The following is a 16121-nucleotide window of genomic DNA, read 5'->3' on the forward strand; positions in this document are numbered from 1 at the left end:
TGATCAGCTATTTTTCTAAACAAACAAAATATATCAAAATGCTCTCCCAAATACCTCTTTATGTATGCATTAGAAATGAAAGAGCATTTTCTTACTGGTTGACTTCAACTTTACAACTAGATGTTAACAGTTAAGCTTCATAGAGCTCTACGGCAAATGTGCCATTGGCTTTTCATAGTGACTGGAGTTTAGTACATGAAAGGCGAATGCTTTCAGCATGACAATAATGTTATTTGTGCTTGGGGATGAAGCTTGTGCTTACAGTTATGCAAAAAGAGCTACAATTATTGAGTATCGTATTATTGCTTTAATTTTTTTTCCTTTTTTGTAACTGAAGGAAAAGGTTTGTGTAACTCTGACTATTTGTTTCACAATTTGTGTCTTAGATATCGAAAAAGACTAATAGTGTCCCTCATTAAGCCTTCTCAAGTGGAACAGCAGTAAATGGGTTTGTTGTAACACACTGCCCCCTACTGGCTCGCCCATACGAGTACCATACTCGGATACATACGAGAGCGACTTAACTTTGGTTTACGATTTAGTACCGATAAGGCAGCTCAGTATTGAGCAGGTTCAGTTGTGTTTAGCTATCTGATTCCTAACTAATCGTCCATGAGGAAATGACAAGTGATTTTTACGCAAATAATGAAGCTCACTTATTTGACAGGATTACGCTACGATTACCCTGCTCTTCTTCGGGCAATTTACGTTGTTCGGCCTGGTCTTTTCATTTAAGGCGAAATTTATTCTGGATCAGTTGTGACAAATCGTGGAGAAATGTGTTCACTGGATTAAGTGCAGGCCCAGCGGCACACGGGTTTGGTTTAACCCAGTATAAAGTATAGCTGTAAAATACAGCAGCAGCAAATATATCGTTCAGGAAGCCTTTTGGTGGAGCTCATCTTTCTTCTGCAGGCAAACACAGCATATACGACATATTGCCGCGGAAGGAATCGCTTCAACAAAAAAATGCCTTAAATCATACTTTAGGCTGTAGTATCAAAACGATCTTTCCTTTTGCACGGAAAGCTTGCTGTAGGCTTAATTTTATAGTATGTGCTTTATTTACCAGTATTACAGCTTCTGTCTCGCTTCCATTATGCTGGTTTGGTACTGCAAACTTGGTTTGATTTCTTCTTAGTGTTTCGCTTGCTCTCTGAACATGGCTTCTAAATCAGTGAAGTCCTGCTCCTGGTGTGCCCCTGCCCTTACAATTTTATTTCTCGGCTCTAAACCAAGCTTTAAAACTCCTGACCTTGCTAAGCAACACAGAGGATAAAACCCTCCAGAACCAGTTTCCCCAAGACATATTCCACCCAGACCTAGACTGAAATGTAATGAATCACCACTGGAGTCTCTTAGGTTCAGCCGGTTCTGGAAAAGTGGTGTGAATATTTATTGGCACTGGGGTGTTCCAGGAAGGGCACTATGTTACACTGCTGTGTTAAGACACACACTCAGGAGACGTGTACGGTGTTGACTTTAATCACTGCAAGCTCAGACAGAGGATTAAACGTACACAACACACAACATAAATCATGTCAGTTTGGTGTGAAGACATGGAACTACATGGGAGAATGCAGTTACAGTTGCAGCAAACGTCAAACCACTTTTATGAAGCAGAGGATCAATGTCTCCCATATAAACAATCACACCAATCACAACATCTCCAGCAGCTGAAACCTTCTTTGTTAACTCCTGATTGGTCCATCTGTGTTCCACACCTAAAGCAAAGCATGCAAACTTATGCCAGCACAACTTCACATGATTTGACTCGTTTTACTGGTTAACGTTCATGCTTAAATCACTTCGGCTCTGCGCGCTTGCTTCACTTTCGGATTCTTGTCTACTAGGAAGTACATAACATAAAATGGGGAAACTAACAGCACAACAAACAAATCAGTCATTACAGAAAAGCAGAGAACAGTTCTTTAAAAGCCTTACTGTGGTACATCAGAGCTACACCCTGTAGTGTGTTTACCAGAACTGGCAGTGATGCAGTGATATATGCGGGTAGCGTTTGCGCTTACTGGCTTCATGGCCCTTTTCATCTGTACATAATTCTTCAAAGAAAACAAAGGAATTCAGATCTGGCAAAACTCCACTGGAAAAAGCAGTCAGTCACAAGAAAGATTTCGAACTGCATTAACAGTTAATGTACAATACGGGTGTCAAACTACTTTCTAAAAATGAAAACCGTTTAATGCATGAGACATCTAGGCTAAAAGCTAAAGCTTCTTAAATATGGTGTAAAGCTATAAGGTCCGATAATGACATATTGTGACTCATCAGTATTAATGAGCTAATATACAGGTTTCTAAATATTGTTATAAGGATCAAAGCACAGAGCCGGTAGGGAAGAGGAGGTGCACACAACACTGCAGCACTTGTGTAGTAATGCCAGTTAGTCCTGTGAAATGTTTCAGCCCTATAAGATCATGTCACTAACCAATAGGGAAAAAAAATGTAATCAATGACCACATTAGGTCCATTCCCATCACACACCGTTAAGGGTAGTAGTTCTAGTCAGCCCTGTGATTTGTGTCCACTCTTATATTTTGATTAAAAGGGCTGGGTTTACTGAGTGTGAGAGTGGTTCGGACAGTTTGGTCATACTGCACAATTATAACAAATTTTATTTGTTTGTTTTCTCAGCATGTAGATCTGGAGACTTGCCTGAGATTATCCCATGGACACGTCCCCAGACTGACTGCAGTCCTAAGTCAGGAGTGCCTTGCGCCCCCTGCTGGTGAGGAGGCATCACTGCGACGTGCCCGGCGAGCCTGGCGCCTGCTCTGTGAGGAACTCCTGGAGCACACGGATGATGGCGCAGGCCTCGGCCAGGCCGCTGTGTTCAGCACGGGCGTTGCGGAGCAGTACGTCACCATTGCCACAGCCCCGCAGGAAGAGGCAGCAGCGGAAGAGCGCGTAGTGGCTGGTCTCTGCCTGGCGGATGAAGCGCTTCAGGTTGTTCATGTCCTGGATGGCCTGTGCAGAGACACCCACAGCAGCGGTTAGCTGGCAGCCACCTGGGCAGTCTGGGCCGCCCTGCACTACAACCTCCCCTGATGTTCAAAGCCACACAGCTGCCTCCCGCAAGCACGGTGTCTGGCGTGTGTTTGTAACGCCTTCATAACTTTCACAGATATATAAATAAACAAACAAAAACAAGCAAAACAAAAACTTTATCCAGAATGCACCTTTTTTTTTGTCGGAAAACAAGTGGTACCACATTTTAGATCAACATTAATGGACCAGGTTACCAGGAACCTTAAAGGCTCTTAGCACCTAACGTACTTTACACATTACACCTTTCATTTCTTTCTTCCCATAGTTTCTGTTTTTTGCACATGCTGCCTAACAGTTCTTAAGAGTCTCAGTCTCCTGAGTTTAGGTCTGCTAACAGGTCCACACCATCGTCCAGTACCACACACAATCCTTTATTAAGACACTAGGCACCATCACTTCTCACCAAGACTGCCCTGCCTGGTATAAAAGTTAAATGGCACGGCTGTCTGTGCCCTGACATGGATACGAACCTTGAGCTTGAAGTTCTCCAGGATCTGGCGTAGCAGGAACGGGTTAAAGCGCTCAGCTGCGTTGAGGAACGCCTGGATCCAGTCGTCACAGAAACGGTTACTCACTACGGAGGAGACATGCACGTCTGTCAGACAATGTTGCCTCAGGCACGCTCTTGCTCAGAACATGCCTGCTTGTGAAGCAGGATGCGGTCATTTGACACTGTAAAAGTCTACAAAGCAGTAAGGGTTACAATTAGGGTTTAGGTTTGTAAGAAGGGCTGGTTTACAGCCTATTAAAATGTACATTCATTCGATACTGTTTTTCAATACTGTTTTTAAAGGAACGAGGAAAGCTTTAAAAAAAAAAGGGGGGGGGGGGGGACTAAAGTACACTGCAGGCAAAACCGAATCAACACTTACTGCAGATGCTTATACAGAGAAAGAAATCTAACATGAACCTTATTGATCTGGGAGCAGCAGAGAGCTGGAGAGTCCCTGGGCAGCAGAGCGAATCCCAGGCCGGCCAACTTTACACGCAACTAAAAGGCTGCAAAAAGCCTCCTCCCCAGGCAGAGCCCCTGGAGCCGCGCGCTGCTTCGCCGCATCTGGCCATTCGATAATGCTACGGATCTTCACAAACTACGAGGCAAGCGCCTGCATTTCATCTCTCTCTTTCTCTCACATGCTGCTTTGGCGCGGACTCTCCGCTGCTGCGTGTGTCGTGTTGTGCATGAACCTGCGTTGGTGAAAGTTGGGGTGCTGGCGGAGCAGTCGATCAGAAGGTGGGCATGCGAGCGCTCTGAGGAGGTTCTGCACAGCTGGACCGGGGCGGGCTCCTCCTGCACCAGACCCTGCAAGCTCGCCGCCTTAACGAACCTAGGGGAGCAAACGCACTGTGTCTTGCGTCACGACGCCGACAAGCGCTAAACGTAGGGATGATCACACTAGACCTCAGAACTCTCCGACCAAATGAGCTGCTTGTTATTACCTTGCCATGTCTATCCTTGTTCTCTCATCTGCCCCGACGACTTCAACGTGGGTCTGACTTAAAGCCTGAGATGGAATCGTGAAATTAGACGGCGCACATTTGGTACAGTTCACAAACAACCTAGGACACTGAAGACTGTCCACCCTCTGTTTACATGAGAGTCAGGTGTGATGGAAAAGTTATTTAGTTAACCTATAGTAATTCATTAGTTTACTACTATTAGAAAGAAAAGATTGACTCTGGAGGTGCCTTTGAGGCTATCCTCCAGTACCCTCTAGTGGACAAATAATGCAATGCAATATCTAGATCTTCCAATCACCTGTTTTCTAAAGCTTGTCAGGTCTCAGAACTCCATCATTAGAGGATACAGAACACCAGTGTGCTCAGGCATATTCACACATTCATAAGTACTTCCTGATTGGGGATCTGAGGGCTAGACCAAGACTTCAAAAGGAGCTGCCGCTTACAGCATGGAGCAGATAGGCGACGTTAGCCTGGACCAGCTGTACCACTCTGTGGACGTGCATGACCGACTCCTCGTACCAGAGGCTCAGGTAGGGCCGGACCTCACTCTCCAAATTCTGCATCTAACACAGGGGCAAGCCCACAAACAGCACTTAAGATGTCACAGTGTGCAAGAAATAAATAGATCATTAATGAAAATGGATTTATCAGTTATTGATGGCTTTCCTGGACTTTATTCAAAATGCATCTCACTTCTGGCGTCAGGCTTCTCCGCAGACCTTGGACGTACTTGTCAAGCTCAATTCTGAATGTTGAAACTCATTAAAGAAACTGGCAAAAAACAAAGACTGATTTTGCATTTTCAAACTTCAGAAATGGGTAAATGCCTACCTTTTTAAAAAAGCATTAAAAAAAGCCTTTATTCTGCTTTTTTTTTTTTTTTTTTTTTTTTTAAAATCAACGATCCTTGTCAGGTCATCCTAAAAGCTTAGCCAGGTATACCACCAAGGAAGGTGCTGCCAGCACCGGCAGGTTAGCCCAGATGCTTTGTAATGAGTAGGGTCAAAAGGATATAGGTTCAGGCCCTTTTCTGAGCCACCGAGAAGACACACCACCCAGCCATTGCCGTCTGCTTCCGATTGCTCCGGAGATCTCTCCTGCTCCAGGAGGCAGCAGTAGCAGCCAGCCGCCTGCTCTGGAATGCTGGAAAACACACAGACCGCAGACACATTTCAAACACGGGGGTGACCCTTTCATCATGACTAACCTGTCACATTATTCTACATCAGTATTCAAAATGACATAGTGCTTTTAAAATGCTTCAAACATACTTTTCCAACATTGCACTGATCGACCATGGTGTAATCGGCATTCCTTCAAACACGTCTACTTAATGCATATTGTTCTAAACACACCGTAACCTGAGAACAGGTATGCAGTTTGTGTTTTCAGAACTTGCTTTTGAAACCTGTGCCAATCTGATGGTGGTCATGCAACATTTTTCAGTCACCTTCTGATCACTGGGGTACTGGTACTGTCTGGGTGGCAGAACCAAGTTCAACACAACACAGCACAGATACTGATATGGTAGCAGCACAGCTGCAGTTGTTGCACAGCTACAAGTCTATCATACGTAGTGGTTCCTCTGGAGTTTTTATAACATCAGCAATCCAGCTGAGAAGATGGTCCAATGACCCTAAAACACCCAGCCGTGATCAGAAATTAATCACATAGTTAAAGGGGTAGATGGTGGATAACAAATTGTGCACGGCCATGCATATACTCTCTTTCTACACATTTATAGACCTATAAGGTAGATGGACCTATAAGATAGGTGTTTATAATACAGTTTAGGTTAATGCAGTAGGTGATACCTTTGAGTAAAATTTCACAGTACATTTTTTACAAGGTAAGAGAGCCAAGGGAAGAGTAAAATAAATATCTTGCCTTTCCATTGTTGGAACACTACGGGAGCATTACCTTAGCTCCACGGTGGCAATGTTGCCCATGCCCCCCAGCAGGGCACCTTTACTCAGCCTGCGGGAGATGTAGCATCGCAGCTCAGGCTCCGCCTCAGAGGGCAGGCTGCTGTCCAATAGGGTGAGACTAAGAGGAATGGAAATGTGATTCTCAGTTCAGAAATTAGAAATTGTAAACAAAAAGAAGCCAGTAAGACAGACGAGACAGTTTTGCTGTTAATGATGCACCTTTTGAGTACAAGGGACAGGCACAAAATGCCTTTCTAGCAGAATTAATAACAATGCTGAGTTGATTTCGGGAACCAAAAATATATATATATATTTCTCCATATTCGGATTTTCAATAGTAATTGAATTTAGGATACCAAGCTCAGTTGAGATACAAGCTGATGTCACCATATACGCATTCTGAGCATGCATGTACCAGGAGAGAAGACCAGTTTTTAATGTAGGTTAAAAGGTCAACCAGCAAATTACATAATAAAAGTCACGAAAACATCAGTGAGTTACGAAGCAAAACATCAACAGCTCAAGGGGATAAAGTCACACAAAGAAGCAAAATTGTATTTTGGTTCCTAGGATACTCTTCAAGTCAGAGTAGGCACAACACTGAAAAAGGTTGCGACGGCGAGGAATGAACGGTTTTACCTAAGCTCCTCCTGACTCGTAGTGGAGTCTGTCCGTCTCTGGCTCCAGGCTGCACTCTCTTCAGAGGAGTCCGATCTGGACAGTAAATGACGTGCTCAACACTTAAAATGCACGCTGTATCGGGATGTAAACCTGATGTTCCCTGTCTTTTTATGAGAATACGCATTCCCTGGGTCATCCGTAATTTAATTCGGAAAGGTGGCTGAACTGTATGAACAGCAAAAATGCCAGTTTTGTGCATGAATGGGAAACAATGCAGTCACTGGTCTAGTTAATGGTATGTATTCCACATGTCATTAAGCAGACTTCGTATTAGTTGGTTTTTAAGAAGGTGGTGAGCGTTTAATTAGCTAACTAGCTATCTCGGCCAGCTAAATGTAAATGCAGAACTGCTGCATGTAGCCAGCCAGCTTGCTAGCAACCTGGTTAAACTGAATGTTATTGTGATGCGAAAACAATAGTCAAAACAAATGTCAATAGTCAAAACAAAAGTCAAAACAAATGCAAGAAAACAATACCAGACACAACATAATATTCAAATGTTTTATCACAGTGTATCGAAGAGCAGAATGCCAAACAGTAGCTACAATCCTGCACAGCTAGGTTAGCTAGCCACCTAGCACCCAACATACGGTGGCTAGCTAGCAAAATGGTCATCAGGCTAACTTCCAAATGTCTTACCTGGTGCTTTGATAATAATATATCGAATAATAACAGTTGATCTGTTGTATTTTCTGGCTATATGCGCTCAGTTCTTCGTTATCGAAGTCTGCATCCTTTTCTTCTACATCAATAGAGTCTTGGAATGAAGAGGTCTGGGACGTAAACATATCGGATCGACGTTACCACAGTATGCGCACTAACCAAAAACCCGCCTCGTCGATATGCTTAGATGTTTCCCTTTGAGACCTAAACGAGATAATAAAATAAGCGAACGTGCTAACAAATTTATCACTCATAAACGACTTCTTATCGGATAAAACTACAGAGCTTTCATTCATCAAGTAAACTCCGGTTGATGTTTGCGAGAAGGACGACGCATGCGCGCCGGGGGTTGTTCGCGTTAACGCGTGTCTGAGTGAGCAAGAGCCGTGAACAGCAGACTAGACAATCAGTCTGGTACAGCTATGCCTGTAACATCTGAAACAAGATAAGGACGTTTATACGAGCAGAGGAAGCACGAACAAGCCAGGGGATATTCCGGCGAAACATCTGCATGGTTGACAGGAGATGGAATCGACTTGAGGGGACTTTCTTCTGTACACGCTAGCTAGCTATATGATTTATAATAAACCAATGGAGAGCTCTTAGCAGGTTCATCTTGAGAAATAAACATTTCAGCTCTGTCGAATGAATCCTCACGTTTTGCGTTTTCTTCCCCCAGCACGGCTGTCTTGTGTCACATAACATCAGGTGAACTCGCCTCAGCATTAAAATTAAAATAGAGGAAGGGAGCTACCGGCCAAAAAACAAGGGAATTGTTTGCTGTTGTAAAAGTGTAGGCCGTTGAAATGCCGTGGCCACAACACCAATTGTCCCGTTTCAGTTAAATGCATCTCAGATTATCAAGGGTTTGCCGTTGCAAAGAGATTAAAATGACTGTGGTTTACATCATTTTCCATAGGCAAGATAGTCTCAGACCACCCAGGTAGACAAAATCGCTCGGTTTCAACTGAAAATCTTACATTAGAACGCCTTTCCTCGCTTTTTTTCAAACCAACTCATTTTTGGCCACACCTGTCTGAGATGCCTACATTGTACTAGCAAACGTCTACCAGCATGTGAGGGGTTTAGGGCACATCTGTAAACTGTAGCTACAGAAAATAATCCGGGTTACACTCTCCCCCTCTAAAATGCATGAGTCTCTGCATGCACATCGGTCACATGCAGTGCAAACACCACCAGAAACAAATTCTCAATTTGTGGGAAGCACTGTCAGTTTAGAGGTCCAGTGGGTTGCCCAGTATATTAGCTTCATCTGTAACTTATATAAATTGAGGCCTGGCTTTTGTTCATGTTCTCCGTCTTTCTCTGTCGCCCTCTTTCTTCTGCTCCGTTCTCATTTTCACACGGTCACGTTCTCTTTTGTATGGAAAATACTCTCATTTAAAACGAAATTATTAAAATCTTAAATTTTCACGTGTTCGATTGCATCACAGCAAAGACCTTTAAAGAGGATATGTAACAGTACATGGCTCAACGCGTCAGTAAACAGACAATACAACGAATTCTGCAATAAACTACACAAACAAGCTATGCAAGAAAATAAACAATAAGATGGAGGAACTGTTTTTAATATGTTAGATATTAAGTTGTGTCTAAAGCAGACTATATTTTAAATAGTGTTTATTCTGCATATGAACTAAAATCAGTACAGTAAAGTGAGTGGAGTATATAAATATCAAGAACAGTAGTCAGTCCTGAACGGACCATTAGGCAAATCTGATGACCTGCAAGAAGTTACTGTTCAGTTGGGTATGACATTCCTAGACCACTATGGACGTTCGTCCGTACTATTGTTGTCTTCGTGTGCAACGTTTGGCAACATTCCCAATAAGATCCCCAAAATAAAGTGAATTTTGTTACCTTTAGAGAAAGTTTGAGAACGTCTGGCTTTGGTCCCAGGGCATGGTTAAAAAATCATACCAACCGGTTCTTTAAAATGACGTTTAAGTTTAGAAGCGAATATTGCTGAGGACGTTGTTTAAGTTGTTTAAGATTTAGTGCCATAGGTTGTAGCACATTTAGGTTATAATTGGTGAAACAATACTGAACACCGATTTCCAGATCACACTTCTGAAGTAGGCTGCCTTCGCACTGGGATTTCCCTTTATTGGCGTACCTTGCTTTGTCCACGCAAAAAAGGAAACTTATACAGGTCTATATTCAGACTTGGATATTATATATCAGACTAGATATCTCATTCAGAATACGTGGTAAGTGATAAAGTGTCGTTCCCCTGGTATAAGGCAGAAGACGAATAAAACCATACGCTGCTAATGACATAAGTAACACCTGTTTTCAAACGGAGCACCAGAATGTGCAACCGTGCAGCATCCACTGTCATGTAAGAATCATTCACGTTCATAAAGTGTAAAGAGCAAGTTCATATATTTACTTTGTTCCAGCTCTAGAACAAAAACATGGTCTACTGGGGTCCCAGGTGACCGTTGACTGTCAGTTCTAGACTGTTGGACTGCTCCCTGATCTCTCCTTTGATAGATAATCCTAATATACGAATAAACTATCTATCTATCTATCTATCTATCTATCTATCTATCTATCTATCTATCTATCTATCTATCTATCTATCTATCTATCTATGAAACTAACTGTAATCGAATCTATCATTTAAACAAGCACAAGCTCATCTTCCCTAAGTATCTTTATCAACGTGTAATGAAGGTTGTGCTCAACATAGCCCGTCTCATACACGCCATGCCTGTAGGTGGCAGTGTGCACATATACTCCGCTTTGTGAGCACGGAAGTTGCAGTTCCCCTGTGAGCTTTGAAACTGTATTCACGCGAGAGTACGTTTTTTCCCTAAGCACATCGCGCGCCTCCTTCCTTCCTCTTTCCGCCATATTGCAGAACTGGTAAGCCACTTATTGCATTCATTATAACATCCCTTTTATATCAAAGTCATCCTTATTCATCTCCTGTATCTAATATAAGAGTTTCTTTGATGAACAGTATAAGCACCTACGTTTTGACTATTTGGTTTGTTACTCTTTTTAGGAAGCAGATATTTTCCTGGTAATACAAGGCATTCTCAGTTGACCATGGCCCCGTATTATATGCTACTGAACCCCCATCGTAGCTACATGGTCACGACTAAATGTTACAGCGTTAGTTTGCAAACTATTAGTTTTCGTGTTAATAGCTGTCCGTTTTGTAAGCACATGCATCTGTTTTGTAAGCACAGGGCAGAACTCTCCGTTTTGTAAGCACATGCGAATGAAACAAGTTCGCTCGGTAATCGTTTGATTGCCGTCGGGCTAATTGTGCTCGCTGTTTCAGCTAGTTGACGGTGGCCGTGTCCGGCCTCGGCTTGGCCAGCGAAACTTTACAGCGTGTGCCATATATAATGTTCAGATGTTCATTACGATGCGTTTCCTGTCTCGTTTGTGTTTTAGATGTTAAAATGTGGCTAGTTGGTAAATGTGCGCTAGCTTGCCTGGCCCCGCGTGGGTTCGGAAGGCTTGTGCCGGAGGTGTTCACGCGCCATATTTTTCCAGGCAAAATGGTGCGCATGAACGTTCTGGCTGATGCGCTGAAAAGCATCAACAATGCCGAGAAACGGGGGAAACGCCAGGTGCTCCTCAGGCCGTGCTCCAAAGTTATAGTCCGCTTCCTCACCGTCATGATGAAGCATGGTGAGTTACTGGTTTCTCAAGTAACCCTGCTGTCAACAACGTACATGCTGGAATGTATGCTTGAGTGCGAGTTAAAATCTAAGGGCTCTGGACATACTTGGTTGTTTAGGTAGTTGAGCTGTAGGCTATAGTGACAGGCCGTTTGATTACCAGGTTAGGAAGCTTCTGTAGTTTGGGAGGATTATGCTGCCCAATGATTGCATGCACAGATCTCTCTTCTGTATTTGCATCACTGTTTAGTTATCTCTTATTTCAGTAGTCGATTCAGATGTGTCGGAGCTGAGGGAAGAGTTGTGCAGTTCCTTCAAGACTTGAGTTGTGGACTTTGCAACATCATTTTATGTATGTTTCTGTGCTGACAGGTTACATTGGCGAGTTTGAGATCATTGATGATCATCGAGCGGGAAAAATTGTGGTGAACCTCACAGGCAGACTGAATAAGGTAGGTTCTGCCGCACTTAATTTGAAATGTAACATTCCTGTGAGCAAGTTAAGACATTAGAAGGTATTTGGGTTTTTCACACTTTTTATTCCATATAACTTAATGCCTTTTTAAAAAATGTTTTAGTGTGGTGTCATCAGCCCAAGGTTTGATGTGCAGCTGAAAGATTTGGAGAAGTGGCAGAACAATCTGCTCCCGTCCAGACAGTTTGGGTGAGTTGATGCTGATTAGAGGTGTTGCTGCAGCAGAGGACCTCTTTTCTTGGTCCTGGACACATCTACCTCAGCTTGCTTGCCCCCTGCTCTGTGGGTTGGAGCAGGAGAAAGGCAGCAGTACCGAGACTGACAGCCCATGTGCTACATGATGTCCTAAAGCCTCCGACTGTTCTCATTAGAAGGCATTTTGCAATATTGGTCACCCTCTACCTGTCGCTAGTCACATAATGAGATGCTGCGTGTCTCAGTCTACCAGAGAGGTGAGAGATTGTGCTTTGTTGGGCTGTCTGCTTGCAAGGACAATTGACTTACAATTAATAGAAAACTGTCAGTCAGTTTAAGTTGCTTGTGGAAATATACAAGCTGGTCCATAGTGTCTTGGGGGAATTGCCTAACATTTTTGACAACAGACATGGCCCACGATGGTTTGTTTTGTATTGCACGTGTGTGGTGTATCTTGCCTTGTTTTGTTTTAGCAAGGCAGTAGACCCCCTCCTTTTTCCCCCTCCTGTCGCTGTGGTTACACATCACGGTCAGGCATATCATGTGGAGTGTAAAGGAGTGCTTGAACTCAATGAGCTTTTAGCAGGGACGAGAGTCTGCTGCCGTCTTGAACATTGGGCAGCGTGTGGGGTTGCAACAAGCGTGTTCCAAAATGTTTGGGCTGCTGAGGGGGCAGGGTTGGCTCTGAATGTCGCCAATCAGCTGCAGGTCAGTGGAGGTCCTGCGGTAGCCCCGTGCCTGTTCCCGCCCCCGTGCCTGATGAGCGAAATGCTCACGTAGGCGAGCTCATGATTGAGCTCAAAAGCCCTTCAGCGACTGCTGTTCACTGGCCAACCAGAAGCGAGGAGGTTTCGCGATTAGCAGGCAGGTTTAACACACCTAGTCACTCCTGCCAACCTGTTAGAAACCTAGGCTCTCTACTGTTATGGCTCATTTAGACGGCCCCGCTGTGAATGTAATTAAACTGCACGCGTGGCGTAGTTAGCTACAGAACGCTAATCGTGCTGATACCAGATCCCATTAGTCATTCAGATCATTTGTGAGGTTAGGCTATAAAAGCTAATAGGCGCATCGTTACTGAACTCCCAGGCAGTGTTCTGCGATTAGTTATAAACCAGCAGTGCGAGCCTTTGGTGCTCAAAATGACTAATATTTCTTCAGTATGGTTATGCACGTTTGCTTTGTAGGTAGGCTAATGTCTTTGCTCCACCCTGTCATTACAATTGTAATTCTAATCAATTTTTTGTTTTGACTTTTCCCTGGATTCTGCACAGAACAGGAGGAAAAATCCCGTCTTTGGCTTCCTACTCTGGTGCCCGGCTTGTAGAAAATGCTCGTGAAATGGAGCTCAAATTTTCCCTCTATATTTGGTGTATATGTGGGGAAAGGCTCAAGTTACATCTTAAGTGCTCTTCTTTTTGCCATACAATGCCATGTCGGTTAAACCCACAGTGGAAGTGATTACATCGTTGTACTGTCACGTCACAGTGCTCTTTAAAGACTCGGCCAGTATTCTCTGTTGATTGTATTGGCTTTGATCAGTATTTTATGAAGTGTTTTATATATAATACACACACGTAGATGTGTCATTAGGATATTGATGCTTTTCAGTTTTCAGGCACTTGTTTTCAGTGTCTGAAAACCTTGTTATATATGTGGATGTGATTGTTGTCATTTTATGTATTGGTTGTATGGAACTGACTGCTTGTCCTCCCTGCCGCACTGTTCAAGGTGCCTCAGTGAATCACGCCTGCTTTCCTCACACTCTAACAATTTAATTTGCGGATGCCTATAAGCAGACATATTGCAGTTTGTCTTCTGACATGGTCTTGTTTATCAGTTGATGTTGGCATGTTATTTTTCTTTATTTAACAGTAGCTTGTGCAGTGGCCGTGTTCATGTAGCTCTTCTGGAGATTTGGTTAATTATCCAACTACTGAAATATTAAAGGTTCTGGGTTCAACCTGAGTATCTAACTCCATGTGACCTATAAAATCAAACAAATGGTTTATAGCTTGTGCTGGTTGGCCTCGGGTGTGTTTTTGTCCTTTATAAGAGTTGAACACATTTGCACCTGTCACATCAGAAACACATGCAGTCAGGATTGGGTTTAAATGTGTTCCAAGACTCAATCTGCAGATGCAAGCTGATCAGATGCATTTCGGTACAGCTTGACTGGTCTCGTATAGGACAGGTTGGCTATGATTTAACATTATTTATTTGTGCTGACCCTTGCAAACAGCCAATTTATAAGATAAATGATAAATATCTGGGAGACTGCCTCCGTATTCGGTGCGTAATTACCTTTTGTACGTTTTGCTGCAGTGTCATTCCCCAGCGTGCCAGGAGGTTTATTGATTCACTTGGCTGAGATTTGCAGGGTTTATTTCATCATTTTCTACTGAGGCTACAATCGGTGGTCTTCAGGAGCACTTTATTTCACTGGCTATTCAAATCTGTTGTCATGACTTTCACAATTCTCCCAGCAAATGCAAAGGGAGCAAATATTTTGTTTGCTTCATTCATTTTTCCCTTATTCGGTAGACCCGTTTTGTTGACATCAATTGAGCAAAAAGCTCAAAAATGACTTTGTCTATTGCAGTTCTTATATATATGAGAGAGAGATTGATTTTATTGTTCATTATTTTGGGAGATTTCACTAATGCTCCTATACTCTCTGTTCTACGCAGGTTCATTGTATTGACAACCTCAGCTGGCATCATGGACCATGAGGAGGCAAGACGAAAACACACAGGAGGGAAAATCCTAGGGTTCTTTTTCTAAACACGTGTAAAGTCACCAACAAATAAAATCCCATTTCCAGTGGACCAGAAGCGCTAATGTGGTTTTCTTCAAATGGCATGGGTGTACACTTGGCACAGACTCGAACCGTAGGTCCTATTAAGGAATGAATGGCATGCACATGGCTTCAGCTAGGCTTTCCCATCACCTAGTAGCATCTGGGCCTAACTATCCCTTCAAGGAAAATTGATATTTTATATAGCTATTATATATGAGTAACTGCTGTGTACTGTAGTTGGACAGAGTAAAAATTGAGGTGCACACAGTTTCCAAAGAAATAACATCTGTCCAAAATATCCTAATCAGAGAAGCACTTTGCTTGCACAGCTGTTGGTGACTTCTCTGAAACACCGTTTCTTTGGTAGCGTTGTGTACCACGTACACTTTTACTATCTGCAACTAAGGTACCCTGCAGTTATTGTCTGGAGTCTTCATAGGCCTGTATTCTAAACCACCATCTAACCCAGATGTGTAGATATTTAAATGTCCTTGTGGTAGCCTCGAGTTTGGTTGTTAAGAAAGCTGCGTGTTTTACACCAGTAACTAGCAGTTTTAGCTTTAACCATTTCAGTTGCTGCATCATCTATGTGAATGTCAGGGGAATGTTAGTCATTAGTAAATTTTAAGAACAATGGTAAATGGCTGCGTTTCCAAATTGGACCATACAATGAACTAACAAATACTGAACTGGCCAATTTCAGTGTGCATATTTGAAGCTTTAGATATGGTGAAATGTCCTTATCTGTTGCCTGGGTCTTAAATGTGTAGTCTGCTGCAGCCAAGTGTTGGATCTGTTGCATCATAACCTGACCAACACAGTTCGATTTCTTTTGTTTTTTTACTTTTGAAATCAATGTGTGTAATCGAGTAAATGAAGAGATTATTGCATTACCTACCCCCCCTTGAGCATCTTTAGGTGCATTAAGCGCATGGTGGGCACTGTAGGGTATTTTCTGTTGGCTGCTCACTCCGCGCTGTGAATTGCCTAATGGGCTGCCTGTTGCTGGTTGGTTAAGACCATGTTTTTGCAAAGGAAGGGATCGAGCATTCTTTAAATTCAGCTCACCAGAACCAAATTCTGCATCTTTTTCTTACAAGGTTCGACGTTACATAGAGGAGAGTTTAAATGGCTGTGTAATTGAATGACGGCGGTTCCGTGATCCCGAGGCCGCAGGCCTGTTC

General features: G+C 43.1%; 2 protein-coding genes across 2 annotated transcripts; one reads left to right on the forward strand and one right to left on the reverse strand.

The window, feature by feature from the left end:
• Window positions 1-1469: 1469 nt before the first annotated feature.
• c1h17orf75 (chromosome 1 C17orf75 homolog) lies at window positions 1470-8161 on the reverse strand. Its single transcript, XM_027032223.2, has 10 exons — window positions 7782-8161; window positions 7101-7175; window positions 6454-6579; window positions 5548-5676; window positions 5227-5284; window positions 4977-5096; window positions 4510-4574; window positions 4258-4397; window positions 3540-3643; window positions 1470-2988 (listed from the first exon to the last, which is right to left on the reverse strand). Exons 1-10 carry the CDS (start codon window positions 7928-7930, stop codon window positions 2761-2763), a joined length of 1194 nt encoding a protein of 397 aa, XP_026888024.2. The 5' UTR covers window positions 7931-8161; the 3' UTR covers window positions 1470-2760.
• Window positions 8162-10632: 2471 nt separating this feature from the next.
• Window positions 10633-14965, forward strand: rps15a (ribosomal protein S15a). Its single transcript, XM_027032221.2, has 5 exons — window positions 10633-10697; window positions 11340-11477; window positions 11840-11919; window positions 12046-12131; window positions 14828-14965. The coding sequence occupies exons 2-5, from the start codon at window positions 11345-11347 to the stop codon at window positions 14919-14921; spliced, it is 393 nt and encodes a 130-aa protein (XP_026888022.1). The 5' UTR covers window positions 10633-10697; window positions 11340-11344; the 3' UTR covers window positions 14922-14965.
• Window positions 14966-16121: the final 1156 nt, after the last annotated feature.

The sequence above is a fragment of the Electrophorus electricus genome, chromosome 1 (genome assembly GCF_013358815.1).
Source record: "Electrophorus electricus isolate fEleEle1 chromosome 1, fEleEle1.pri, whole genome shotgun sequence".
NCBI lineage: Eukaryota > Metazoa > Chordata > Actinopteri > Gymnotiformes > Gymnotidae > Electrophorus > Electrophorus electricus.

Excerpts from the sequence above, each read along its gene's own strand:
- c1h17orf75 (XM_027032223.2), bottom strand. The coding sequence starts at position 7,930 with ATGTTTACGTCCCAGACCTCTTCATTCCAAGACTCTATTGATGTAGAA. Across the intron at positions 4,575-4,976 it reads TCGCCTATCTGCTCCATGCT|GCTTTAAGTCAGACCCACGT; the intron begins GTAAGCGGCAGC and ends ATTCCATCTCAG. Across the intron at positions 3,644-4,257 it reads CCCAACTTTCACCAACGCAG|TGAGTAACCGTTTCTGTGAC; the intron begins GTTCATGCACAA and ends TCTCCTCCGTAG.
- rps15a (XM_027032221.2), top strand. The coding sequence starts at position 11,345 with ATGGTGCGCATGAACGTTCTGGCTGATGCGCTGAAAAGCATCAACAAT. Across the intron at positions 11,478-11,839 it reads CACCGTCATGATGAAGCATG|GTTACATTGGCGAGTTTGAG; the intron begins GTGAGTTACTGG and ends CTGTGCTGACAG. Across the intron at positions 11,920-12,045 it reads TCACAGGCAGACTGAATAAG|TGTGGTGTCATCAGCCCAAG; the intron begins GTAGGTTCTGCC and ends AAAATGTTTTAG.